Source organism: Neofelis nebulosa, chromosome 4 (assembly GCF_028018385.1).
Source record: "Neofelis nebulosa isolate mNeoNeb1 chromosome 4, mNeoNeb1.pri, whole genome shotgun sequence".
Lineage (NCBI taxonomy): Eukaryota > Metazoa > Chordata > Mammalia > Carnivora > Felidae > Neofelis > Neofelis nebulosa.
Genome location: NC_080785.1, coordinates 54,086,981 through 54,100,989, shown reverse-complemented (window position 1 = coordinate 54,100,989; position 14,009 = coordinate 54,086,981). Strand labels below are relative to the sequence as shown.

Below are 14,009 nucleotides of genomic sequence, written 5' to 3'. Positions count from 1 at the left end.
TTTCATAATTCTGTCAATGGTAGCTCAAGTTTTGTTTTTTAAATATTTATTTGAGAGAGAGAGCGCAAGCAGGGGAGGAGCAGAAAGAGAGAAAGACACAGAATCAGAAGCAAACTCCAGGCTCTGAGCTGTCAGCCCAAAGCCCGATGTGGGGCTTGAACTCATGAGCTGTGAGTTCATGAGCTGAGCCGAAGTCAGACGCCCAACCCACTGAGCCACCTGGGCACCCCTCGAGTTTTTTTCTAAGTATGTGTGGATGCTTAGTCACACATCCACCCATAGAAGAGAATTGTTTTAAGTTAATTTTCATAAAATATATTACAGTTCTAACCACTTTACATATATTTTCTCAATTACTCCTCACAGTGTAGCTATTTTCCACATTATGAAGATGAATAAACTGAGGCAGATTTTAAGTAACTTAAAGTAGGACATTACTGATCTTGCTTTTTTTTCCTCTCATCTGTCATCTCAGTGGTCAGTCTATGTTGGTAAAGACAAAATTAGCTTATTCTTTTTAACTGCTGCATGGATTTCCACAGTACAGGCTATTAACCTGCTGTCTTTTCTTCAGTCCCCTCAATCACAGCAGCCTCCAAACCTTGAACACTAAGCTATATGTGGCCTACCCCAACATGCCACAGAGTCTGCAGAGAGTCCAGCAGAAAACTAAGACAGCAGTGACTGCCTGGTTATCCTGCCAGGCCTCAGCCCCCAGCTCTCCAAACAAACATAGAAAGACTAAGGAATCCCAGAAGTAAACACAAGTCTCAATAACTCACTTATTTACTCCTTGAGCAGAAAGGAAGGGATTATTACTCCAAACAGCTACAAGTTACTAGAGGGAAAAAGAGGGCAGTTCTAAATCCTCATTTGGCTCAGGTCATGATCTCATGGCTCATGAGATCAAACCCCAGCATCGAGCTCTGTGCTGACAGTGTGGAACCTGCTTGGGATTCTCTCTGCCTCTCTCCCTTTCTTGTGTGTGCACGCTCTCTCTCTCAAAATAAACTTTAAAAAAAAAAAAAAAAAAGAGGTGCAACTGGGTGGCTCAGTCAGTTAAGCATCCAAGTTCAGCTCGGGTCATGATCTCGTGATTTGTGGGTTTGGGTCCCAGGTTGGGTTTTGTGCTGACTCCAGCTCAGAGACTGGAGTCTGCTTTAGATTCTGTGTCTCCCTCTCTCTCCCCTCCCCCACTTGCACTCTCTCTCAAAAACAAACATTAAAAACAATAATAAAAAAGAAAAAGGGAAAAAAAGTGACTCATCTCATGAGGTGAAAAATACCCAAGATTACAGTGGCCTCCAAAAGTGGTAGATCATCCCAGATGCTGGCATTTTATCCACTGCCCCTATTTAAAGTTTCTTTTAAAATGAAAAATAGGGGCGCCTGGGTGGCGTAGTCGGTTAAGCATCCGACTTCAGCCAGGTCACGATCCCGCGGTCCGTGAGTTCGAGCCCCGCATCAGGCTCTGGGCTGATGGCTCGGAGCCTGGAGCCTGTTTCCGATTCTGTGTCTCCCTCTCTCTCTGCCCCTCCCCTGTTCATGCTCTGTCTCTCTCTGTCCCAAAAATAAATAAAAAAACGTTGAAAAAAAAAATTAAAAAAAAAAAAAAAGAAAAGAAAAAAAAATAAAATGAAAAATAAAAACAGCTGGAGTAGAAAAAAGAGGTTGGTTCCAAAGTCAATACTGATAAAGACTATTTCCCCTAAGAATGAGTCCTTCAGATATGCATTAGTTATTCTACTGGGTTCTATGGGGCCTTACAATAAAATACCTGCAATTGATAAATGGATAAACAATATATAGTATAATCATACACTAGAATATTGTATGGCCATAAAAAGGAATGAAGTACATACTATAACATGGATACACCTTCAAAATGTTAAGTGAGCTTTCTTCTGGGCCGCCGACATGCCATCCAGACTGAGAAAGACCCGGAAACTTCGGGGCCACGTGAGCCATGGCCACGGCCGCATTGGCAAGCACCGGAAGCACCCAGGAGGCCGGGGTAATGCTGGTGGCATGCATCACCACAGGATCAACTTTGACAAATATCATCCAGGTTACTTTGGAAAAGTTGGTATGAGGCATTACCACTTAAAAAGGAACCAGAGCTTCTGCCCAACTGTTAACCTTGATAAACTGTGGACCTTGGTCAGTGAGCAGACACGGGTAAATGCTGCCAAAAACAAGACTGGAGCTGCTCCTATCACTGATGTGGTGCGATCGGGCTACTACAAAGTATTGGGAAAGCTCCCCAAACAGCCTGTCATCGTGAAGGCCAAATTCTTCAGTAGAAGAGCTGAGGAGAAGATTAAGGGTGTGGGGGGAGCCTGTGTCCTGGTAGCCTGAAGCCACATGGAGAGAGGTTCATTAAATACTAACAACTGGAAAAAAAAAAAAAAAATGTTAAGTGAAAAAGACCCTATAATAATTCCTTTTATATAAGGTCTCCAGAACAGGCAAATCTACAGAGACAAAGTAGAAAAGTGGTTGCTAAGGGCTGGAAGAGGCTGCCAAGGAAAGGAGGTCAGTGACTATTAATGGCTATGGAGTTACTTTTTGGAATAATGGAAAATGTTCCAGAATTACACAGTGGTGGTGATGGCTCTTTATACCTCGTGAATATACTAAAAAACACTGAAATATCTGATTTGAAATATGAATTGTATGGGGTAGCTGGGTGGTTCAATCAGTTGAGCGCCCAACTGTTGATTTTGGCTCAGGTCATGATGTCACGGTCGTGGGATTGAGCCTCACTGACAGCACAAAGTCTGCTTAGGATTCTCTCTTTCTCCCTCTCTCTCTCTCTCTGTCCCTCCCTGACTCATGCACCCTTTCTCTGTCTCGCTCTTTGAAAATAAACTGTAAAAAATATATGAGTTTTATAGTATGTGAATTATAGATCCATTTTCTTAAAAAGAATGTTTAAGACATAACAGTATAAACTTCTACGTATAACACAATCCAACCATGTTGAAAAATGCCTATCCGGGGCGCCTGGGTGGCGCAGTCGGTTAAGCGTCCGACTTCAGCCAGGTCACGATCTCGCGGTCCGTGAGTTCGAGCCCCGCGTCGGGCTCTGGGCTGATGGCTCGGAGCCTGGAGCCTGTTTCCGATTCTGTGTCTCCCTCTCTCTCTGCCCCTCCCCCGTTCATGCTCTGTCTCTCTCTGTCCCAAAAATAAATAAAAAACGTTGAAAAAAAAAAATTTAAAAAAAAAAAAAAAGAAAAATGCCTATCCTACCAGATTGAACTAGGAGTCATTTAACAATATTGTCATTGGGAAGAAAGACTCTTTTTCTTCTTTCCTTCTCTCTTTCCAAATATTGTACAATGAACATGTAATCCTACAATCAAGAAAAAAATGACAACATCAAACTGGATTATATTGGCCTTTAAATTGTTTAAAAAAAAAAAAAAAGTAATGCCGAGAAAATAGTGTTCTCCCGTATCCTTAAGGCTCTCACTTGGAGACAGTTCTAGAGAAACAAATGAACAAAAGGCAGAGCCAAGTGCATGAATTATTTGGGCAGAGGAAAGAAAGATCCTTACCACACCAACACATTATAACCGACCCGAACCCTGCTAAGACAGTGCTGGAAGAGAGAAAAAGTGGGGATAGAAGCGGAATCCTTCCCTCCGTTGCTATTTGTTTCCTAGGACAGACATACATTTCCTAAGTTTAGTTGCTTTTCAACAGTGGGGTGGACAAATCATCACAATATTGCCAAGCTATTGATAAAAGATACCCAAACAGATGTTCGTGGGATTTCTTCTTTCTGAAATTTACTGGTCCAGTGGGGCAAGAGTGTCTACGGGGCAAATCGGAGTTTCCCCACACTCACCCATCGTTCTCAGTCACTGGTAGTGTGTATTATTCAAGATCAAAGCCTAACCTGGAGCCCAGCTATATATTTACTATACTTAAAAACTGCTAATTAGCTCTTGAGTACTACTGTTGGTCCAAAATTTTACTGCACAAGCTTTTCACCCAGATCTTACCCCTCTGATTGTAACATAATCCTGTTATGTGCCATTTAGAAAATATTTTATTTCCAACTTGGATAATGCCTATTACTGAAGAATTGGGACTAGAAGTGGGTATGCTCAAGTAATTTTAAACCTTTTAATAGTAATGAAGGTACACATTAACAGTAAAGTAAAAGTTAGAAGACAATGTAGTTAATGGCAAGCTTTTTAGGAAATCGAGTTCACCTCTTAGCAGCTCTATTTACTTGCCAACCAAGTTCATCTAAGATTTTTAAAGATGTTGCAAATAAATAAAATCTCAGTTTTCTAGTCTTCAAACCACTCCTCCCTTAACTGCTTCCATCTCCAACTGCACAGATTCCCAGAGTCCAGTCTAGAGTTTGCCATTCCCAGCACATAGTTGGTGTAGAAACCATACGTTCTTCTGGCTTCTACCTGGTCACTTCAAAACATACATCTACGGTATGGAGTTGTTCAATCACTATATTGTACACCTGAAACTAATATAACACTATAAAGAATATAAAACAAAATAAAATTATAAGGGCGACTGGGTGGCTCAGTCAGTTAAACATCCGACTTCAGCTCAGGTCATGATCTTCAAGTTTGTGAGTTCGAGCCCCACATTGGGCTGTGCTGACAGCTTGAAGCCTGGAGCCTGCTTCAGATTCTGTGTCTCCCTCTCTCTCTGCCCTTCTCCTGCTCATGCTCTGTCTCTCTCAAAAATAAATAAATGTCAAAAAAATTTTTTTTAATGAAATAATTAACAAAATATACATTCACATACTTGCCATCCACATGGTGATGCCATATCTCTATTATTGCTCACAAATGAATCAGTCTGAGTTTATCTAAGAAGCCAAGCCATGGGCAGCTCTCTACATCCTAGCAGCAGGTGGGACTGGAAATCTGAGCACCAATTTCTAAGAAAGATTGGAATAACTTGTTAAGTTCCTCAATTATATAAAGGCTATTTCCATGTATTCAGCCAGGAAAACAACAAAAATCCACTATATTACATGAATTTTGAATGTAAAACCCTTGAGTTTACCCAGGGCTCTCAGGGAAAAAAATCCACCCAAACTACTGTTTTTATTTACTATTTAGTTCAAGACTATTATCATGTACCACTCTCCAACCTCACCTCTCACCCATTCCCAACTACAGGCTGTCCCTAACTCACAATGATTAGATTTATGATTTTTCAACTTTACCAAGGTGCAGAAGTGATATGCATTTAGTAGGAAGTATAGTTGGCATTTTTAATTTTGATCTTTTCCTGGGCTAGTGATATGTGGTAGGACAGACACTCTTTTGTGATGCTGGGCAGCAGCAGCACAGGTGGCCTCATGATCAAGAGGGTAAACAACTGATGGACTTCAAACTATTCTGTTTTTCGGGGGTGGCTCAGTCAGTTAAGCATCTGACTCTTGATCTCAGCTCAGGTCATGATCTCACAGTTTGTGAGTTCAAGCCCCATGTCAGGCTTTGCACTGACAGCATAGAGCCTGCTTAGCATTCTGTCTGTCCCTCTCTCTGCCCCTTCCCCTGCTTGCTCTCTCCCAAAATAAATAAACTTAAAAAAATTCTATTCTTAACTTTCAGTATAGTATTCAATAAATTACATGAGGTATTCAACACTTTATTATGACACGAGTTTTCTGTTAGATGGTTATGCCCAACTGTAGGCTAATGTTAAGTGTTCTAACACATTTAAGGTAGGCTAGGCTATGCTATCGTGTTTGGTAGGTTAGGTGTATTTTTCTTTTAAGTCTATGTATTATTGTTTGAGAGAGAGAGAGAGCGCGCGCGTGCAGGGGAGGGGCAGAGAGAGCTGCTGACAGCAGCAAGCCTGATGCAGGACTCAAACTCACGACCATGCATGACCTGAGCCAAAGTTGGCCACTCAACCGATTGAACCACCAGGCACCCCAGCATGTTAGGTGTATTAAATGCATTTTTGACTCACGATATTCTCAATTTATGATGGGTTTACTCCCACATAATCCCACAGTAAACTGAACAAGACCTGTAATTCCTTAATAACCACTTTTAAAATGAAGCACATTTTAGATCGTATTACCTGCTAGATTGCTATTCCTGATCACCCATAGTCTTGGTTAGCTCCCTGTACTATGTGTGGAATTGTGTCCTTTAAAAATTCAAGTCCACCAGTATCTGTGAATGCTACTCAACGAGCAGCATCCTTATAAGAGGGAAGTTTGGACACAGGGAAAACACAATGTGACCACCTAGGCAGAGACTGGAGTGATACATCTACAAGCCAAACATATCAAAGACTACTGGCAACCACCAGAAGTGAGGAGAGAGGCTTGCCAGCAGCTTGATTTCAGACTGCTTGCCTCCAGAAGTGTGAGGGAATAGATTTGTTGTTCTAATTCTCACAGTTTGTGTGAATTTGTTATGGCAGCCCTATGAACCCTAGTACACGTGTCCTCACCCCATCCACCATAGTAAGCACCTTGTATTTAATCCTAGGGCTTGTCTTTTCTATTCATAGGAAAGTAGAGAAGAGAACAGAATGGCCATCCGTCTGTCTACGTCAGAATTAGACTCTACCTCACTGTTAGATCTACAGTAGGCCTCAGCACACAGTTACAGACTGGAAATCCAGCATGGCAACGGTGATCCCATTCTCACTGGCAGCTCTATGTTCACATGCTAAAATTAGCAACAAACATTCTTTTGATTCTCTGCATACATTAGCTCATTTAATCATCCAGACAACCTTCAGAGGTAGATATTAAACCTGTTACTAAGATCTGAACACTGAGCTTCTAAGAGGAAAAGGCCACTTGCCCAGTCAAGACAGCAAGGACATGGGGAGTTGGGATTCAGAACCCCCATGACTCTAAAGCCAGTGATCATTACACCAAAATGTCCATTTCTTGAAAGGTCACCACACTGAATGGAAAATTATTCTTCAAAAGCTCTTTAACACCAACAAAAAGGGCAGAAAGTGGATAAATGCTGAATGAAGCTGGTTGACAGGTGTAGGAGGATTCATCATCTATTCTCTACTTGGATAAGCTTATATATTAGTAGAGAAAATAGGAAAATAGAAGTTCTTTGTATTCATTAAAGTGATGACTGATTTTTCAAATTTACCTCAAAAGTCAAAGTTACAAATTAACATCAGATTTTCTCAACAATTTTAACAATCATTCTTGGGCAAAGATGTATTATTTTTGCCATTCATTAAAATTTCACCACATAGGTCATAATCTGTAAACACAAGAACAGGTCCACAGAAAAAATGTTCCTCTATTTCAGAGAATAGTGCAGACTTTCTGAGTAAAATGAAATTTAATCTCACCACATTTTTTCCAAGACTAGATTTCCCAGGATTTCAGCTGTGCCATAAGTGGGGGGAGGGAGGGGGAGTTCTTATTTTATAGACAAAAAACCAAAATTTTTTAGCAATTTTTCTAAAATTAAAAAAACTCAAGCACCATATCTGTCAGAATTTCATTTATGACCAGAAGTCAAGCTAAATACACACTCACTTATTTCACAACCAGTGCATCATCTGCCACCTCAATAATTATCCCCCACCACTTTTTGTGTGATTGTTGTATTATAACCTCTAAAGTCAAACAAAAATGGACCTGTTCATTAATGACACCTAAGACAAGTATAAAAATCAAAATTCAGAACCCTGTAACAAAATGACTCATTTTCCTTAAGCAAAGTGAGGTGTGGAAACACTAAGTACATAGATCACTCTGATAAGCTAGTCATTAACACTATTCACATACATTCAATGAATACTGATGGAGGTATAGGACAAATATTAGGACAAGTGAGTGGATGGGTTTACATGTTTACATGCAGGCCAACATGGAAACCATATAGCTGGTAAGTGACATGTCTATAATATATAAAGAACTCCATAATAAAAGACAACCCAATTTAAAAATGGGTAGAGGGTGGGTGAGTGAAATGGGTGATGGGGATTAAGGAGTAGACTTGTAATGAGCACTGGGTGATGCATGGAATCGCTGAATCACTATATTGTACACCTGAAACTAATATTACACTGCATATTAATTAACTAGAATATTTAAAAATAAAATAAAAGTGAGCAGAGGACCTGAACAGACATTTCCTCAAAGAAGATATACAAATTGCCAAAAGCACATGAAAAGATACTTGGCATTCATCATTAGTCACTGGAGAAATGCAAACCAAAACCACAATGATAGATCACTTTAAATCCACTAGGATGGCTATAATCAAAAGGTCAGATAATCACAAAGACAACCGACCAAAGAATGTTAAGAAACTGGAGCTCTACTGCTAAGAATGTAAATTCCAGAGCAGTACAGCCACTCTAAAAAAACAGTTTGGCAGTTCCTCAAAACCTTAAACAGTTGCTTCAAGACTCCCAAGAGAAATGTAAACTTGTTCACACACATGAATGTTCACAAGAGCATTATTCACAATAGCCAAAAAAAATAGAAACAACCAAAATGTCCTTCAATGGATAAATGGGTAAACACAATGCGGTATATCCATACAACGGAGTATTATTTGGCAACAGAAAGGAAGCCAGTACTGATAGATGCTACAACACAGAGATGCCCTGAAAACATTCTGCTAAGTCTAAGAAGCCAGACACAAAGACTACAATGATGGTCTTTTAATAAAATGCCCAGTATAGGCAACTCTATATAGACAAAAAGATGAGTGGTTGCTTAAGGCTAAAGGGTAGGTGAGGGAAAGAGGTGATAGTGATAGCTAAAGGGTACAGGATTTCTTTCTGAGCTGAAGAAAATATTCTAAAATTAACTGTGGTGACAGTTACACATTATCTGTGAATATACTAAAAACCGCTGATTTGTACACCTTCAACAGAAAATTGTCAGACATGTGGTTATCTCAATGAAGCCGTAAGAAAAGGGGGGGCCTACTTGTAAGAATGAGAAACTTGAAACAATCTATACACCAACAAAAGAAATAAATTAGTCTCTTCCAATTATATAGCTATTAAAAGAGAATGGCCATGAAGGGATCTCTACAAGACACCTGATAGACACTGAAAACTAGGTCTGCAAAACAGTGCTGATTAGGTCATTCCATGTATGTCAATAACCACATGTGTATAGCCAAAAACTAAAGCATGTTCAGAAACTTCTTCACTAAACCTCTTAGTCAATGGAAATTTTCACTTTGTTTGACCTGTTATTTAAGCAGTATGTATTTTCTTTACAAAAATGAGAGTAACTTTTAGTTTACACGTTGGTGTCGTTTACATGTAGTTAGCTTCTTTGCTTTCTTCACACAGGTGTACTGGCAAAGGACCCAGGAGTCAACCTGAAAGAGCTCCCACCAGCTAAAAACAAGACAAACTATCAGTAAAGCTAACAAAAATAGACTGAGACACAAATCAATATTATAAACTCAACTACTGAGTATATAAACTCCAATATTTATAAGTCTTCGTTACCACTGAAGAACCCAGAACTGGTAAATAAACAGAATCAAACATTGCCTTTATTGCACGAAATGAATCTCACAGTAACCAAAGAGTATCTCTGCCAAAGTTTCTCTTTATAAAAGTGTCTCAATTAACAAATGAAAGGAGAGAACTGAAATGTCCCTTTTTGCCTCCCTTCATGAAATAATCGATTACTCAAAAACTACGGATGCTCAATTACAAAAAGAAAACCAAGTATGTGCTTCCTGACACACATTTGTACTACCACCTATGAATTATTCTTGCTTTAAAAAAAAAGGGGGGGGGGGCGGTGAAAAAGAAAATCCTGCATATCGCCCAACTTTTTGTGGGCAACCCAGTGGAATCACTCGGAGAAGCTAAATTAGCCCTAACCCTGGAGTTATGATTTAATCAGTTATGTTTAATTTAAATATGGCCTGGACATTCAAATTTTTTGTGAGGCTCCCCAGGTGGTTCTAACATGTAGCCAAAGTGAAGATCACTGCTCTAGATCTAACTACCACTTCACAAGAATACAGAGGACTGAGAAACCAAACTATAAGCGTAAAATCAACTCATCTATTGTAACAGCATAAAAAATCCAGTTTCTTGAACAAATAGCAAGGTAACAAAATGGAATGAAAATCCAAAGATTTAGGGCTTAAAAGTGGGACACTGGCTGGCTCAGTCAGTGGAGCATGGAGACTCCTGATCTCAGGGTTGTGAGTTCAAGACCCATGTTGGGTGTAAAGATAACTTAAAAAATAAAATCTTAAAAAAACGGGGGTGGGGGGTGGCACTTGGGTGGCTCAGTCAGTTAAGCATCTGACTCTTGATTTTGGCTCAGGTCATGATCTTGCAGTTCATGGGATTGAGTCCTTTGTCAGGCTCCGTGCTGACAACATGGAGCCTGTTTGGGATTCCCTGTCCCTCTCTCTCTCTCTGCCCCTTCCCTACTTGTGCACATGTGCATACTCTGTCTCAAAATACATAAATTAAAAAAAAAAAAAGAGGCTTAAGAGAAATCAACCAGCTGCAAAGTATGGACCTTATTTGGATCTAATGTTGGAAGGGAGGGGTAGCATATAGAGGAAATAAGATTGGCCATAAAATGATAATCGAAGTTAGGGGATAGGCTCATGGAGTCAATCATTATACTACTCTCTTTAAATCATTATACTACTCTCTTTAAAACTTTTCAAACTACCCATTTTAGAAAGCTTTAAAGATGTGAAACATTTTTTCAAGTTAAAGATCTACCAATATGGCTAAAGAATGAGCATACTGTTGACACAAATCAGTAAGAAAATGAAAATTACTTCCTATATTCTTTAAATGACACTTTTAAGAAAATGAGGAGACACACAAATGACAAGACTGGAAGCAAATATTTGCAAAGTATTTATCTGATAAAAAGTTTTTATCAGAATACATACTTTATAGATTTATATACATATATATATATATATAAAATCAGAAATCTCAAAACTCAGTAGGAAAACAAGTTTTCAAATGTTCAAAAGATTTAAATAGAACATACCACCAAAAAAAAAAAAAATCTATGAACAGCAAATACATGAAAAAAATGTTCAATAATTTTAGTAATTAGGGAAATTCAAATTAAAACTACAATGAGATATCTATCACTTTGTATCCTTTTAGGATGGCTAAAATAAGGACGGCAAAGATGCAGAGGAATTGGAACCCTTACTAGTAGCTAGTGGGACTGTATAATGATCTAATCACTTTGGAATATAGTTTGGCAGTTCCTCAAAACATCAGACATAGGGTTACCACAGGACTCAGCAATTCCTGATGGAATTGCTATACTAGGTCCCTACTCAGGGAAATGACAACATATGCCCACACAAAAACTTGTACACAAATGTTCACAGCAGCGTTATTCACAATATTTAAAATGTGGAAACCATCCAAATGTCCATCAACTAACTGATGAGTGAATTAACAAAATGTTACAGCTACACAATGGATTATTATTTAGCAACAAAAAGGGATGAAGAACAAGTAATATTTAGTTTACTCTAATTACAAAGAGATATATTCAGATGAAGAACAAGTAATATTTAGTTTACTCTAATTACAAAGAGATATATTCATAGAAGTGTATATATACAGGTCAGTAAGACAAATGCCCATGGAGAAGAATTCCAAATAATTTATGTTAGATATTCTGCCCTAAGGAGGTAGAACATAACTCCCCACTCTCTGAGTGTGGGCTATACACAGTGACTTCCTTTCAATGAATACAATATGGAAAGGGGATTGGGACAGGGGTTGGGAAGAGGAGTAGCTTTACAGTGAAGCAATCCAACATGCACTATTTCATCCAGGTGATCAAACCTTAACATCAACAGTGATAAGTCATGTTGACAGTATACATTCTTAATATGATGTAACAGGTACAGCATCTTACCTCTGTGGTTTCCCTCCCCAGAACCCATATCTCCAGTCTAATCACGAGATAAGTTTTAGATAAGTCTTCTAGAGACATTCTGCAAAATACCCTATCAACACTCCTCAAAACTGTCAAGGTTATCAAAAATAAGGAAAGCCTAAAAAATTATCAGCCAAGAGGAGGCTAAGGAGGGATGACAACTAAATGTAATGTGATACCCTGGATGGGATCCAGGAAAACATGAGTAACATTAGGTAAGAACTAAGAAAATCTGAATAAAGTATGAACCTTAGTTTACTATAAACTAGGACCTCAAAACACTGGTTCATTAAATGTGAACAAATGTACCATACTAATATAAGACGTTAATAACAGGGGAGACTGGCTGGCATGTACATGGAAACTTTCTGTATTACCTTCGTAATTTTTCTGTAAATCTACAACTATTCTAAAATTTAAAGTTTACTTTAGAAAGAAAAAAAAAAAAATGAAGTGGGCTCCTGGCTGGCTCAGTCCGTACAGCATTTGCCTCTTCTCTTGATCTCAGGGTTTTGAGTTCAAGCTCCACACTGGGCATGGAGCCTAACTCAAAAAAAAAAAAAAAGGCAGCAGCACTGATATATGTTACAACACGCATGAACCTTGAAACATATTAAGTGGAAGCAGTCACAAAAAGCTGCATATTGTATGATGTGTATTTCAAGTGCCCAGAATAGGCAAATCCACAGAGACAAAATAGATTAGTGGTTGCCAGGGGCTGGAGAGGTGTAAAAGAGAAGTGAGTCTACATGAATACAGGGTTGATTTGGAGGTGATGGGAATGTTCTAAAATTACATAGTGGTGATGTTCCACAACTCAATGAATATACTAAGAACCACTGAATTTGTACACTTCAGGAGCAAAGCTTTCATAACTTGTTGGTGGGAACATAACACGGTACAACTTTGGAAAACAGTTTGGCAGTTTCTTAAATGTTACACATATATTATGCTCACCTACTGAGAAATGTGTGTACTGAGAAATATTTAATAAAATACACTTTATGAAGCTGCACTAATGATATTTATTTAGCTAATTGTGTACAGGGATCTAAATATGATTTCAAGTCAAGTAGACTGTTGGCCATATAAATAAGCCTGGCACAGGTGTGCAGAGTTTTAAAAGAATTAGATAACCTTATGACCCAGCTATTCCACTCCTAGAATTCACCCAAGAGAAATACAAGTGTGGGAGGAAAACCTCTTTTCCTCTACCAACTTAGGTTCCATGACTAGGGAGCCTGTGAATTTAACTGACAACAGACAGATTAATGGGGGGGGGGGGGGGGGGAGTTTATTCATTTACACATGTGGAAACACAGAAGAAGTGTTTCTCCAGTAAAGCTGGGGATTTATATGGCTAACTTGATGGAGAATAAGGAGGGATGAGAAAAGGCTTCATTGCTGGAACCCGTGGGAGCTAAGGCTTGTGATAATGTTTGTTTATAAAGGAGCAAATGGTCTTTTTTCAGGCCAGTAAAACTCCCCTGGAAAGGTATTTATGTCAGCCTCCAGAAGTTTCTGTCCTCAGTCAGATAAAGGAAACTCTCAATAGGCTTCTTTCGAAATCTGTTCAGTCTCGAATGTCTTTAGGTTAAAATCATCTTCAAACCAACTCTGGAAGTCCAAGTGTGTCCCCACAAAAGTACACATCCATACAGAGCCCTGCACATGAATTTTTCTATCACCTTTATTTATAATAGTCAAAAACAAAACAATCCAAATGTCCACCAACGGACCAATACACAAATTGTAGTACACCCACACAATGGAATCCTACTTGGATATAAAAAGGAATGAGCTACTGATTCACACAGTTTGGGTAGATCTCCAAGTAATTACGTGGACTGAAAGAAGCCAGACCTAAAGAGTACATAGGACTCTATATAAAATTCTAGAAAATGCAAACTAACACATAATGACAGAAAGCGGAGCAGTAGGTGCTTGAGGGGAGGAATGGGTGGTACTAAAAGGGCATAAGGAAACTTTTGGGCAATAGCTATGTTCTTTTTTTTATTGTGGTGATTGTTTCACAAGTATATACCTCTGCCAAAACTTAAATTGAATGCTTCAAAAATGTGTACTTTAGGAGCAC

At 38.9% G+C, this 14,009-nt stretch overlaps 2 protein-coding genes across 6 annotated transcripts in view; one reads left to right on the top strand and one right to left on the bottom strand.

Moving 5' to 3' along the window:
• Nucleotides 1-14,009, bottom strand: part of IGF2BP3 (insulin like growth factor 2 mRNA binding protein 3) — a 155,185-nt gene that overhangs the window by 54,241 nt on the left and 86,935 nt on the right. The gene's annotated exons all lie outside the window — the stretch shown is intronic.
• LOC131509277 (large ribosomal subunit protein uL15-like) lies at nt 1,899-2,413 on the top strand. The gene has a single exon (XM_058724827.1). The coding sequence runs from the start codon at nt 1,918-1,920 to the stop codon at nt 2,356-2,358; it is 441 nt and encodes a 146-aa protein (XP_058580810.1). The 5' UTR covers nt 1,899-1,917; the 3' UTR covers nt 2,359-2,413.

Bases quoted from the DNA above. Each gene is read 5' to 3' on its own strand.
- LOC131509277 (XM_058724827.1), top strand. From the start codon at position 1,918: ATGCCATCCAGACTGAGAAAGACCCGGAAACTTCGGGGCCACGTGAGC.